Genomic DNA, 13824 nt, shown 5'->3' on the forward strand with positions numbered 1-13824 from the left:
AATATGTGTCACCACTGGGTAGGCCTTGGCCCACCCATGGTTGTGCCATTGATCCAGTCCATTCAGCATTGCCTCTTTCTCTACCCCACCTCTCTTTCTCTCCTCTAGCATGCAGGCAGATGGAGCAAATACAACTTCTCTACCCTATTTTCATCAAGACCGCCCTAAACAAAAAGAAGAAAATTTCACATATATGCTTCCTTGTCCCCTGCGCCTCACTTGGCTTCAGCTTCTTGGCTTCAGCTTCTGTTTGTTTTCCTGCTGCAAATGCTCCATGCTACAAAGTAATATGCAAAATTTCCATGAAGTCCAACACTTTTTCTGTGGGATGCTTTCCTGACTGTGAAAAGTCTTCTACCAGAATGTTTTCCTGCTGCAAAAGCTGTGATCCCTTCTTTGCTGCCACAAGTGGTCTTATTCATAAGGTTGAACATGCTGCCCCCAGAGGTTGAGGCTGATCTTGTGATATTGAGCCTTGCGAGACTTGAAACCGCATCAGCTTGCGGTGCAGCTCAAGCATACAGGTCAGTTGCGGTGGGGAAGCAGGGGTGAAGTCAGAGGCCTTCATGGAGCTTCTTGGGGCAAAAAATGAAGGTAGTGGTCCAGGTTGTGACTCAAGGGCCACAGGTTGGACAAGCCTACTCTGGAAGATAGTGCTTCACCTTGTACTCTCAGCCCTACTTCAGTAGAATTCCATAGAACCAGTTCCTCTGCTGGAAAAGGGGTCGAGAGTTCTACTCCAGGTACTTTCTCATACCAAAAGACCTCCAAGACCTAAACAAATTCCTACATTGAGAAGTTTTGCATAGTCTCTTAGATCTAAAGGAGGTGCAATCCCTCCCCTCCCCCCCCCCCATTCTCCATGCCCATAGGAAGTTCTTCCATTTCTGTTTGGGAACTCAACATTATCAATACAAAGTCTTGGCTTCAGCTCCTTGTGTTTTCACTAAATGTCTAGTAGTAGTCATAGTTGCAGCAGTGTGCAAGTGGACCATACATGTTTTCTGTTACCTCGATGAATGGTTAATCAAAGCAGGTTCCCAACAGTCAGCACAAACTGCTATTCTCTCTGCCATTCCCCCTCCTAGAGCTCAGTTAAAGTACACTTCAGTGCTATTAGCGTATTAGCGCTTTCCACTCAAGAATCAATAACAAGCCACTGTCTGTTCACCCTCTGGTGGTCCAGTTCATGAAAGGTTTGTTTAACACCAAACCTTTTAGCAGACCATCTTCAGTAGCATGGGATCTTAATGTCATCCTCACGGTTCTTGTGAAACCTGCATGACTGCTTCACTCGTGTTCTCTTAAATTTCTTACTTGGAAGGTTGCTTTCCTAATTGCACTCAGTTCTGCCAGACAAGTAAGTAAACTTCAAGCTCTTGTGACAGATCTGCCTTATACCAGATTCTGTCATGATAGAGCAGCTCTCCAAACTCACCCTAAATTCCAGTCCATTGTATTTCCTTTCTGCTTTCTTAAACCTGATGATTCAACACTGATACCTTGGACTGCAGATGTTCTTTAGTATATTATCTAGACCATACAAAACCTCTTGTCTTCCCAGATGTGTATTCCCATCACCAAACATACCATCTGCGCTTGGCTAGTTGGCTGACTGTAGATGTGTAGAATAGCCTCCCAGTAGAGGTGATGGAGATAAGGACTGTGTCTGAATTCAAGAAAGCATGTAACAGACACAAGGGATCTCTTAGGGAGAAGAGGAGATTAGTGGATGTGCAGGCTGGGTGGGCCATTTGGCATTTTATCAGGCTGGGCTTGACTTTCTGTGGCCATAACTGCCTCAGTAGCCCATTTTTGCTCTGCCTTTATTGAGGAAATTTGCAAGATGGCAACATTGCCTTCTATCCTCACCTTTACTGCTCAGCTCTTTCTTAACAAAATTCCAGGTGAAATAGTCACTTTGGGCAAGCAGTCCTTCAAAATCTTTTTACTGTATATTCTCAAATATAACCAACCCAAAGATAAACTGAGGATAAACTTTTTCCCCTCTCAAAAAAGGCTAACTAATTTAAACCCCGGGGGAGGGGGGTTAATATTCAAGTGCAGTGCCCTGCCAGCCTCTGAAACCAGCCCCATCCCTCTCCCCCTGTCCTGCCCTGCCAGGCTCTGCATCCTGTTCCCAATCCCTTCCTGCCATGCCAGAATCTGCATCCAGTCCTCTCTCTCACTCACTTCCCTGCCGGTCTCTGCACCCAGCCCTCTCCTTCCGTGCCCTGAAAGGTTCTGTATCCTCTTCCCTTCATTCCCGATGCCTTACAGGCCTCCACCGGGTCTGTCATAAGACTTGGTGAGCCGGGACAGGAGAGATCCCTCCCGCCTCCTGTCCCGGCTGACTCTAAGAAGTTTTACCTCCTTCCACTATCCCCCGTATAACTTTTGAATCCCTGGTGGTCCAGGGGTGAACCGCGGCAGGAGCTACTTTCATTCACATCTGCCCGTGCAGAGGCACTAACTGATTGGCTGCCGCAAGTTCTCGCAGGATCGCGAGAACTCGCGGCAACAAATCAGCTAGCGGCTCTACAGACAGAACACCGCGGTCAGGCTGATCTACGGCCTGAAGAAATATGACCATGTTACATCCTATTACTGTGAATTACATTGGCTTCCTATGGAAGCTCGGGTGCTGTTTAAGCTGGGTTGTTTTTGCTACAAAGTACTATATGGATCAGCTCCTCCTTATTTGTTGAATAGATTTTCTTTAGCTTCATATAAACACAGCAGAAAAACTCATACTTTGTTTAATTTTCCTTCTGTCCAAGGCTGTAGAAGTCAAAAATGTCTTGATCATACTCTAGCGTACCAAGCAACCTCTCACGACAAAGAATTTTGAGCGTTATTGCTCACAGCTTATTCTTATAAACAGCTGAAGACTTATCTATTTTCCAAGTATCTGATTGATTAATTCATTTGTACTATGCTTATCGTTAGTCTTTTGTAAACCGCGTTGAACTTGTGGTTATGTGGTTAACAAGTACAATGTAATGTTTAGCAGGTATATATTCTCGTATCCCTCCCTCCTCCACTTGAGTTGGCTTCTTAGTGTTTGTACTGTTCTGATGGTCTCATGCTTGAGCGTCATTTGGTAAGGCATCTGTGCATGAGCAGTGATAGCACTACCACAAAGATTTAAAGTGATAGTGTACTTTGGCAGTGTCCACGCCGAGTTTTGTGGATCACATCACTCACATGTGAATATATACCTTCTGTCCTCTGAGAACACCTGCTACAGGTAAGTAACTTGTATTATGGATTGCCATTGTCTTACTCTTACCCTCTTAATTTTCTTTCATTGAGACCCAGTCAGACCAGTCTAGAATCTCACCTTCGGTTATGGAGTTTTATCTGTCGCATTGTGTTCCAGTGTATTCTGTGTGTTTATACCATTGGCTTTGGCAGTTAAACTTGCTTTATTTTAGTTGGTGGTCTTTTTTTTTTTTTCCCCCAGAATCAAATCTGTTCTTTCCCAGAATCAAACCTGTTTTCCTCTTTTTTTTTTTTTTTGGGGGGGGGGTTGTTAGTAGTTTAATTATTTTTCTGCATTGTTATAAAGATGCTAGAGAGGCCCACCTGTGTACTGTTTGGTTTTTTTTTTAAATGGAACGACTTGTAGCACTTCAGTCTGTTTCCATACAGTGGCTGATAGGCAACAACCTATCAGTGTTGGACTGGTCTGGTTGGAAGTCAAGGAAAAAAAATTAGCAAGTAAGACTAAATTTTTCATTTTGAGAGTCTTATTTTTGCAAAATCATTAAAAATAGGCTAGGGCTTAGTAAAACTCTTGAATATTCTCCACTTCTAAGTGAAGTTTCATGATAATAAATGTCATTCTGGTTGGTCTAATTAAAATTTTTGTCCATCTTGCTTCCACTGCTATGTACTTAATCATTTTCTCTTCCATTTATAGATAAGTGTGAGATCAAGGGTGCACTCTCTGGTAGTAATGCAGGCATTACAAGCATTGAATTTGACAGTGCTGTAAGTATATTTCCGCGTTATCTGTTGAGCAATACTGAAGATCTAACTTCACTATCTCTTGGCATAACCATACCAGAAGTACATGAGAGTTTAGTTTTTATTATGCCAGGCATCCAGAAGAAAAAGTGAGACATTGACAGTACAAGTACAGGCTTGGTCAGAATTCTTGTGCAATCACTACAACATGTTTCTTCTTAATCTTAGGACCAAACTAAAGTGTGTATATTTTCTTGAATTTCTAGTTACTGTATTTTTCGCTCCATAAGATGCACCCTAGATTTAGAGTAGGAAATCAAGAAAAAAAACATTCTGAACCAAATTGTGTACTAATATACCAGGCTCTGCACCCAACCCCATACTCCTTGCCAGGCAATGCACTCTGTCCCCCCTTCCTGCCAGGCTCTGCGCCCTGTCTCACCTTCCCTGCCAGGCTGTTCCTTTCATTTTTCATATACACACAGCAGATATAAATTCTCAACACTGACACATTTTGATCACAAAATAAAAAATAAAATCATTTTTCCTACCTTTGTTGTCTGGTGATTTCATGGGTCTCCCTTCCTTCCTTTCTTCAAGCAGGCCCAACTATTGTCCCTTTCTATTCCCTCACTCCCATGTCCCAAGTCCGTACCCCTCCCCCTCACTGTCTTCCAGCTTTTGTCCTTCGTCCTTCTTCCCTCCCATGTCCCGAGTTCGTTCCCCCTCCCCCTCACTGCCTTCAAGCCTTTGTCCTCCCTCTCTCTCACTGCCTTCCAGCCTTTGTCCTTCCTCCCTCCCTGCCCTGCCAAAGCTTGCCTGCTTTCCTCCCTCCCTGCCGTGCTTAAGCCTGCCTACCTGTCACCAATTCCTCCTCTGCCCCTGGTCTGCCACTCGCCGCAACTCCAGGAAGGGAAGGGCCAGCATGCAGCGATTGCATGTCACCAACCCACAAGCCTTCCCCCTGACGTCGGGGGAAGGCTTGTGTGCCGGTGCCGTGCAATTGTTACATGCTGGCCTTTCCCTTTCAGGAGTTGCGGTGCAGCAGCGGCAAGCAAGAGCAGTGGTGGTGGTGGGGGGGGGGGAGCAGCAGCAGGGGGTGGGCGGCAGTCAGCCCGTGTACTCCCAACGAGCGGGACATTTTAAAAAGGTATGACAGGGTGGGTAGGGGTTATTTTTTTTTTTTTTAAGTTATCTTCGTTTCATAAGACACACCGACATTTCCACCTAATTTTGGGTGGAAAAAGTGTCTTTTATGAAGTGAAAAATACGGTACTTTAGAGGAAATTTCCCTATTTTTTGTATAGGCCTTTTCTTTACTTTTCTCTGAATATTTTTTATCCCTCCCTATTTTCCTTATCCCTCTGTATGTGGTGCTCTTTTTGTTGTTTAAATTCAGCTTAGTTGATAGACTGCCATGAAAGTGACATAGATGGTGACTTCAAAAGTTGTACTTCCAGCTGGAGGATATCTGTAATGGGCATAAACCTACTTCTATAGATGCCTCAAACTGAACTATAGTAATTATTTCTTAAACACTGTTGTGCTATGCACTCCAACTTCAAAAATATGTAGGCTACTGCAGAATCACAAATCCAACATCTCATTCAATAAGATTCCTTGAGTAATTTATAGTGGATCTCAAGTGTTCACAGTTATACTGCCACTAGAACACGTCCCGGCGTATAACTATCTTGTGAACTATCTTGTTTATTACTCTGTTTAATCTAATTTCATTATTATCTTTTTCTACCTTTTTCTATCTTTCTATCATATTATACTGTACATTGAGATTATTTAACTTGAATAATCTTCCTATATCAATATTGTGATAGTACTTAGCTCAGGTATAGGTAAACTACCCGGTCATCCCCGACGGAAGATCTCCGTTTCGCTCTCTTTATCTCAGTAGAGCTTCCTCAGGAACAGTATAAATACTTTTATCAGCACTAAACAATAGAACATAAGAAAAATATCATTATAAACAAATCCAAATATTAGTAAAATATATTATATACTGACTCTTGCAATTAAGAAGCACTCCGGGGCACTGCCAACGGTTAAATCCCCATACAGCTATCATCTTATTTAAGCATTCATATTTGATCTACAACATGCTTAAAAACTGCTTTTTAAGAATTTTTTATTAATGTAAATCATAATTTATTAAAAAGGGGTTACAAATTGTTAATCCTACTTCACTTAAAACTGTTGCATGTAAAATTATTTTCTCAAAAAGATTATCTACACCCATTTTGCTATGTTTTTGCTTATTCAACTATCATTCCATACCTACTCATGACCAGTTAAGTTATGTAAATAGACTTACAACTATATAGATAACCTAACCTTTTTGGTATCCTGCACTATATCAACTTTTTTGTACGATTCATCTAAACAGTCAGCCGTTGTTCAAACCAACCACTCTAATAACCCCCTGATATAACAGAAACCCATATTAATCCAACTAGCCTCCTATAAACCATTAACCTACCCATTTGCTTGTGCTAGAACCTAGATAAAGAATCGCCAGCCTATTTTTATCACAGCGAAACTCACGGTGTCTCGTATCACTTCTGGACCTAAAGCCAGAAGCGTTTACCGAACCGCTCAATGGACCCAGTTTAAATACAGTGATGTAAAACTGGCCTACGTCACTTCCTGACTTCTTTAACCCGGCCACGAGTTAAGAGAGCACAGGATTAAGGTTAGAATTTAAATCATCAACTACTATATATCCCAATTTTTAAATTTTTCAAAATTTTAGATTATAAGTTATACTGATTTTAACCTCATATTATGAATGTTATCTAACATTTCTAACATTCAATGTTACCGATTTTAATTAAACCTATAAAAATCCTGAACTGCCACTATTCTAACTCCACTCGCCAAGATGATTATAATTATAATACAAATTTAATGGCTTGTTTATCCTTACTTGCCAGAAAGGCCACCCTTCCTTATATATAAACTAGAAAAACACCTGCCAATTAACTGTTGTATTTAACCCTTTAGGTTGCAGACTTTGTAGTGGACCGATGATAGTTCACAAGATAGTTATACGCCGGGACGTGTTCTAGTGGCGGTATAAATGTGAACACTTGAGATCCACTATAAATTACTCAATGAATCTTATTGAATGAGATGTTGGATTTGTGATTCTGCAGTAGCCTACATATTTTTGAAGTCAAACTTAACTATGCCACATATTGTTTCCATTGGATTTATATGCCAACAGAACTCAGCACTTTAGAGCTTACAGGATGGAAGCCATGAAATTATTTGATAGAGGCAGCATAAGGTGAGATGAGTTGTTCCAGTGGGTTTTCAACTCATTCCCCACTATCTGATAGGAAAAGGAGAAGCCATGTCACTCTGAGGAGTGAATCTTCCTCAGAGGAAGTTGTGCTGTCACTCTGATACCAGCAAGACATATGGCTTAGAGAACCAATCTATTCTATTGTAAAGTAAAGTTATATATAAAAAATAAATTAAAAGTCCTGAGGCAGTGCCGATCTGAAGGAAAGCCTTCTATTCACCTTAATTGTATTTAATTGCTAACCGGCACTTTGTTTTTCAGCTTAGTAGCAGTTTTCGCAATGAGCTTTTTTAAAAGGGAAAAAGTGCTCATTGTGCTACAGACAGGCGGTCAAAGTGGCCGGCCTGTGTTCGTGGTGCGCCAGCTGCCACAAAGGGGAATCCTCTTCAGCTTCGGATGCAGGCGAGCAGGGTTCCCTTTCACAAGTGCTTCGCGCATCGGCAGCAGGCAGGAGGGAAGCCCGGACTTCCCCTGCTGCCCACACAGTGATTTCTCCACCACACAGGGTGGTTCCTCAGCCACCGACAGGGAAATAAGATTTCCCTAATTGCCGATAGTGCTGGGAACTTCCTTACCGTTGCTGCCGGCTTGCTTACTTTAGCGGCTGGAGCAGTTCAGACCTCTTTGCCGCTGCAGGCCTCAGGGGTGCTTTTTTTGGCGGCTTTTGCACCAGTTTTGGCAGGAAGCTTCTCCATTTTATCTGCAGCCTCAAGTGACCTTCCCCCTGTATTGAAAAGATAGGGTCAGGTTTCTGTTGGGTCTCCTGCTTTAGCAATGAGTCCTGTGCTGCCAGGGTTCTTCCCCATCTCCCCCCCACCCCCGATTTTGAGTTAGCCTTGTGCAAGGTTTATCTTCAGGCGGCCAGGGGTCCTGTTTCCTCCTCAGGGAGTCTTGAGGGTTTGTTTTTTTTTGGGGGGGTATTTTGCCCTCCGCGTCCACCCCTGTTCGACCCCCCCCCCCTTCAGTGCCGGTTTCAACCCAGTTCCCCCCCCCCCCCAGCTTCGTCCAGCAGCCAAGGGTCTCGTGGGGTGATGATTTTTTTGTTTGGGGAGGCATTTTTGCCTGATGAGAACTTGGATCCCTTGGTGGACCCCCAAGATCCTCTCGGGAGGACAGATGCTGCTGGTGGGTGTTTTACAGAGCTGCCAGCTGGCAAGGATGCGTTGGTGGCGCGTATTTTAAAGCAGGAAGAGCTCCAGGAGCTTATTCTTCAAGTTTTGTCGTTTTTGCATTTAGAGGAGGATGCAAAGGAGCTCCCGCGTGGAGTGGACCCCCTGCTTCTGGGGATTCATTCAGCCTCCCGCTCTTTTCCTATGGATCAGGATATTCGGGATATTGTGCTCGCGCAATGGAAGGCACTGGAAATGCCTTTTCGTTTTGCGTGGCCTATGGCTTATCTGTATCCCATCCTGTAGGGGAATAGGTATACCTTGAATTTGCCTGTGGTAGATGGGGTGGTCTCGGCCATTGCACATCGGCATACTGTGCCAGTTGAGGGCGGCTCAGCTTTGCAGGACTCTGAGGATTGTAGGATAGAGTCTCTTCTTAAGTAGAGTTTTGATGTAGCTGCCCTGGCAATCCAGGCGGTGATGTGTGGTGGACTTGTGCTTGTTTTCGGTGGTTCGAGCGTGTTCTTGACCGGGAGTCTAATGACTGGTCCTTGGGTGGATCAAGAGGTAGCTAAGATTGAGATGGGCGTTTCTTATCTCTCAGATGTCATATATGATCTACTGCAAGCTTCGGCCAAGTCCATGGCTCTCGGTGTGGCCGCTCGTCATACCCTGTGGCTCCGGGGTTGGTTGGCGAATTCGGCATCTAAGGCTAAGCTTACGAAATTTCCCTTTCAGGGGTCGGTCTTGTTTGGCGAGGATCTGGATAAGTTGGTTCAGACCTTGACTCACTCTAAGGTGCCCTGTCTTCTTGAGGACTGTGCTCACCTGCCTGTACAGGAGGCATTGCTCGGGGGTGTTTGTGTGATTTTTGCCATTACCACCCTGGTCGAGGGGCAGCTTCTTTTCCTTCTGAGTCTTCCCGGAGTCGTTTCTTTCAGTGCATGCAGTTTTTGGGGACTCTTCCAGCGGCCCTCTGCTGCCTGTCCAGCGCAATGACTCCTTGCAGGCCCTTCCCTGGTGCCAGTGGACAGCCGGTTGCGGGAGTTTTACCAGGGGTGGTCCGTGATCACGATGGATCAGTGAGTCCTGGAGGTGATTCGGGATGGATATGTTCTGGAGTTTGCCCAGTCCTCACTGGATGGTTTCCTCTCTTCTCCTTGTCAGGCCGCCTGGAAGAGATGTGCTTTTCATCAGACCTTAAAGCGATTATTCGACCTCATAGCTGTAGTACCTGTGCCTCCTCGGGAGTATTGCACCAGCAGATATACTTTTTTGGCCCATCTTGGATCTGAAGAAAGTCAACAGGGCGCTATGGGTTCCGTCTTTTCGTATGGAGACCCTGAGATCTGTCATTCTGGTGGTTCATCTGGGGAAATTCCTGACTTCTCTCGATTTGACGGAGGCCTACCTGCATGTTCCAATTCAGGCCTCCCATCAGCGGTTCATTTGCTTTGAGATATTGGGAAGGCACTATTAGTTTTGTGCGCTTTCCTTTGGTCTGGCCACAGCTCCGCAGACGTTCACCAAAATTATGGTAGTTGTGGCGGCGGCCTTGTGCAAGGAGGGCATTCTGATTTATCCCTATCTGGACAACTGGTTGATCGGAGCAAAGTCTTTTCAGGAGAGCTCCCTGGTTTACAGCTCAGGTTGTGGAGTTCCTGCAGTCACTGGGATGGGTGGTCAACCTATCCAAGAGCCGGTTGGCTCCATCTCAGAAACTGGAGTACCTTGGGATTCTCTTCGACACTGGATTGGGGAAGGTCTTCTTTCCAGAGACCCGAGTGGACGAGTTGCAGTCGCAGATTCACCTTCTGATAGCTTCCTGGTGTCCTCAAGCGCAGGATTTTCTCCAGGTCTTGGGGTCGATGGCAGCCTCCCTGGATGTGGTTCAGTGGGTTCAGGCTCACATGTTGCCGCTTCAGTATGCTCTGCTTCAGTGGTGGTCGCTTCAGTTGCACAATCTGGACTCTCCCATTCCTCTTCAGGGGTTGGTTTATCGCAGCCTCCATTGGTGGCTACAGTCTTCCAATCAGGTGCATGGAGTGAGTCTGCATCAGCTCCAGTAGACACTGCTTCTCACAGATGCCAGTCTCAGTCGCTCAGCTTAGAGCAGCTGGTGTCCAGAGGAGGTGTCTTGGTTGATCAGTGTTCTGGAGACCAGAGCCATCTGGTTGGCGTTGTTAGCATTCCAAACCTTGCTGACGGGCAAGTTGGTTCGGGTTCTCTCAGACAACGCCACGGCTTACGTCAATCATTGGGGGGGGAGGGGAGGAATCTGGAGTCATCTGGGATCTTGAGGAGAACCTTACAGATACGTCAGGGGAGCCTGATTTTTTTTAGATGGAGCCTTTTTAGAGATGCCGGTTAGTGAGGACACATCTGTTTGCGCATATTTCACCAGGAAAAGTTGCAGGAGCTCATTCTTCAGATGTCTTCAGTTTTACACTTTTGAAGAGAAAGCTAAGGACTCCCTCATCTTGTGGACCCTCTCCTGAGAGGGATCCGGTCAGCATGCCACTCTCCCTATGCATCAGGATATTTGGGATGTGCATGCTCAGTGGGAAGTTCCGGACGTGCCTATTCGTGTGGTGCGATCCGTGGCAAGACTCTACCCCATCCTTGATAGCGATAGAGATACCTTTAAGTCTCCTGTGGTTGATGTAGTGGTCTTGGCTATTGCACGCTGACATATTGTGCCTGTTGAAGGCGGTCGGCCCTGAGAGACCATCAGGACTGTAAAATGGAAACTCTGCTTAAACAAAGTTTTGATGTGGCTGCCCAGGCAGTGATTTGTGTCGGTCTGGTGGCCTGGGCTTGTTTCCTGGTGGTTTGAGCGAATTCTTGACCACGAGTCAGCTGAATGGTCCTTAGTGGATCAGGAAGTGGCAAAGATTGAACTAGGCACTTCTTATCTCTCTGATACCATGTATGATCTTTTGCGTGTGTCGGCCAAGTCCATGGCTCTTGGAGTAGCTACCTGCCGTACCCTGTAGCTTTGGGGTTGGTCGACGGATGCGTCATCTAAAGCTAAGCTCACTAAGTTTCCCTTTCGGGGCTCTTTTCTTTTTGGGTAGGTGGTCGGTACAGATTCGCAATCTGGACTCTCCCGTTCCTCTTCAGGGGTTAGTTCGTCGCAGCCTGTGCTGGTGACTACAGTCTTTCAATCTGATTCAGGGAGTGAGCCTAGAATCAGCCCCAGTTGACAGTGCTTCTCACGGATGCCAGTTTCCTTGGTTGGGGGATTTAATATCTCGGTTGCTCAGCTCAGGGCAGCTGGTTACCAGTGGAGGCATCCAATGTTCTGGAGACCAGAGACATTCGGCTAGTATTGGTGGAATTCCAGTCCTTGCTGGAGGGCAAGTCAGTTTGAGTTCTCTCAGACAATGCCACAGCGGTGGCCTATGTCAGTCGTCAGGGGGACACCAGCTCAGGGCAGCTGGTTACCAGTGGAGGCATCCAATGTTCTAGAGACCAGAGACATTTGGCTAATATTGGTGGAATTCTAGTCCTTGCTGGAGGGCAAGTCAGTTCAAGTTCTCTCAGACAATACCACAGCGGTGGCCTATGTCAGTCGTCAGGGGGACACCATCTAGTGAAGCTGGAGACCTCCCTCATGGAATGGGTGGAGGCTCATCTTCTGAACAATCTCGGCCTCCCACATAGCTGGAGTAGACAGTGTCTAGGTTGATTTTCTCAGTTGTCATGCTCTAGATCTCAGCAAGTGATGCATCGGGCAGGAGGCCTTCAAGTTGATTGTTCAGTCCTGAGGTCGGCCGATCATGAACTTGATGGACACTAGTGTCAACTCCAAAGCGCTGAGGTTCTTCAGACAGCACAGGGATTGCTAGGCTGAGGGGCTGGATGCTTTGGTGCAGGCTTGGCCAATGACTGGCCTGCTATGTCTTTCCACTGCTGCTATTTTTTACTTTCCTTTTTTTCTTCTCAATCTCTTAATTTATAAATCACCTAGTGGCGCATTGCTTGTATGATGTGTGGTATGCAAGTAATGTTAAATAAAAATAAACCAGTCCTACCATAGGAGAGGAACCAAGGTTCTACTCAAAATACTTCATGATCACCAAGAACACAGGGCTTAAACCTCCTATCGTAGATCTCAGAAATCTGAACCTTTAAAAAAAACAAAAAACCTTGGCTCATATTAGAAATGGTGTAATATTGGTGAGCCTTTTTCTCTGTGGAGACTTGTTTCCCATCCCTTTTAGTCAGAGCTGAAGATCCAATGTGCTTCTTTCTAAGAGGCTGATATACTGAAGTGTGTTAACCTGTGCTAATATTAATGTTAGTTAATCTTATTAATTGCCATTGGCCTATATTGTATTCAAGTGAGGCAAGTTTTCTAAAATAAAATGGCAGCTAAATCACATTAGCAATAAACCAACAAGTTTCATGTTTTAGTGAATCAGTCTGTTGGAGACTCATGTCATTCTTCCCCAGCCTTTTCAAACCAAGGCACACCCTATAAGGCAGGGGTAGAACTCCGGTCCTCGAGAGCCATATTCCAGTCAGGTTTTCAGGATTTCCCCAATGAATATGCATGAGATCTATTTGCATGCACTGCTTTCAATGCATATTCATTGGGGAAATCCTGAAAACCTGACTGGATATGGCTCTCAAGTACCGGAGTTCCCTACCCCTGCTATAAGGGATAAGAACATAAGCAATGCCTCCGCTGGGTCAGATCTGAGGTCCATCGTGCCCAGCAGTCCGCTCACGCATTGGCCCAACAGGTCCAGGACCTGTGCAGGAAATTGTCCAATCCTTTCTTGAACCCCAGTACCATACTCTACTCTATTATGCCCTCTGGTAGCACATTCCAGGTGTCCACCACAGGTTGGGTAAAGAAGAACCTCCTAGCATTCGTTTTGAATCTGTCCCCTTTCAACTTTTCCGAATGCCCTTTTGTTCTTTTATTTTTCAAAAGTTTGAAGAATCTGTCCCTCTCCACTCTCTCTATGCCCTTCATGATCTTGTAAGTCTCTATCATATCCCCTCTAAGTCTCCTCTTCTCCAGGGAAAAGAGTCCCAGTTTCTCCAATCTCTCAGCATATGAAAGGTTTTCCATACCTTTTATCAGACATGTTGCTCTCCTCTGAACCCTCTCGAGTAACGCCATATTCTTAATGTACGGCGACCAATATTGGACGCAGTACTCCAGATGCGGACGCACCATCACCCGATACAACGGCAGGATAACTTCTTTCATTCTGGTAGTAATACCCTTCTTGATTATACCTAGCATTCTATTCGCTCTCTTAGCGGCCGCTGCGCACTGCCATCGGCTTCATTGTCGTGTCCACCATTACCTCCAAGTCCCTTTCTTGGGTACTCTCCTTCAATAACATCCCTCCCATCATATAGCTGTACCTCGGGTTTCTGCTTCCCACATGTAGTACTTTA

At 45.3% G+C, this 13824-nt stretch overlaps 1 protein-coding gene across 9 annotated transcripts in view; it reads left to right on the forward strand.

Annotated features, from left to right (window-relative positions):
- The window catches only part of ATG16L1 (autophagy related 16 like 1), a 271176-nt gene that overhangs the window by 146424 nt on the left and 110928 nt on the right, over positions 1-13824 (forward strand). For all 9 annotated transcript variants that reach the window (XM_033958632.1, XM_033958627.1, XM_033958625.1 and 6 more), the window contains one exon: positions 3926-3996. In XM_033958632.1, coding sequence (XP_033814523.1) covers positions 3926-3996 — 71 coding nt within the window. The remainder of the gene's footprint in view (positions 1-3925; positions 3997-13824) is intronic.

This window comes from Geotrypetes seraphini, chromosome 9 (genome assembly GCF_902459505.1).
Source record: "Geotrypetes seraphini chromosome 9, aGeoSer1.1, whole genome shotgun sequence".
Taxonomy (NCBI): domain Eukaryota; kingdom Metazoa; phylum Chordata; class Amphibia; order Gymnophiona; family Dermophiidae; genus Geotrypetes; species Geotrypetes seraphini.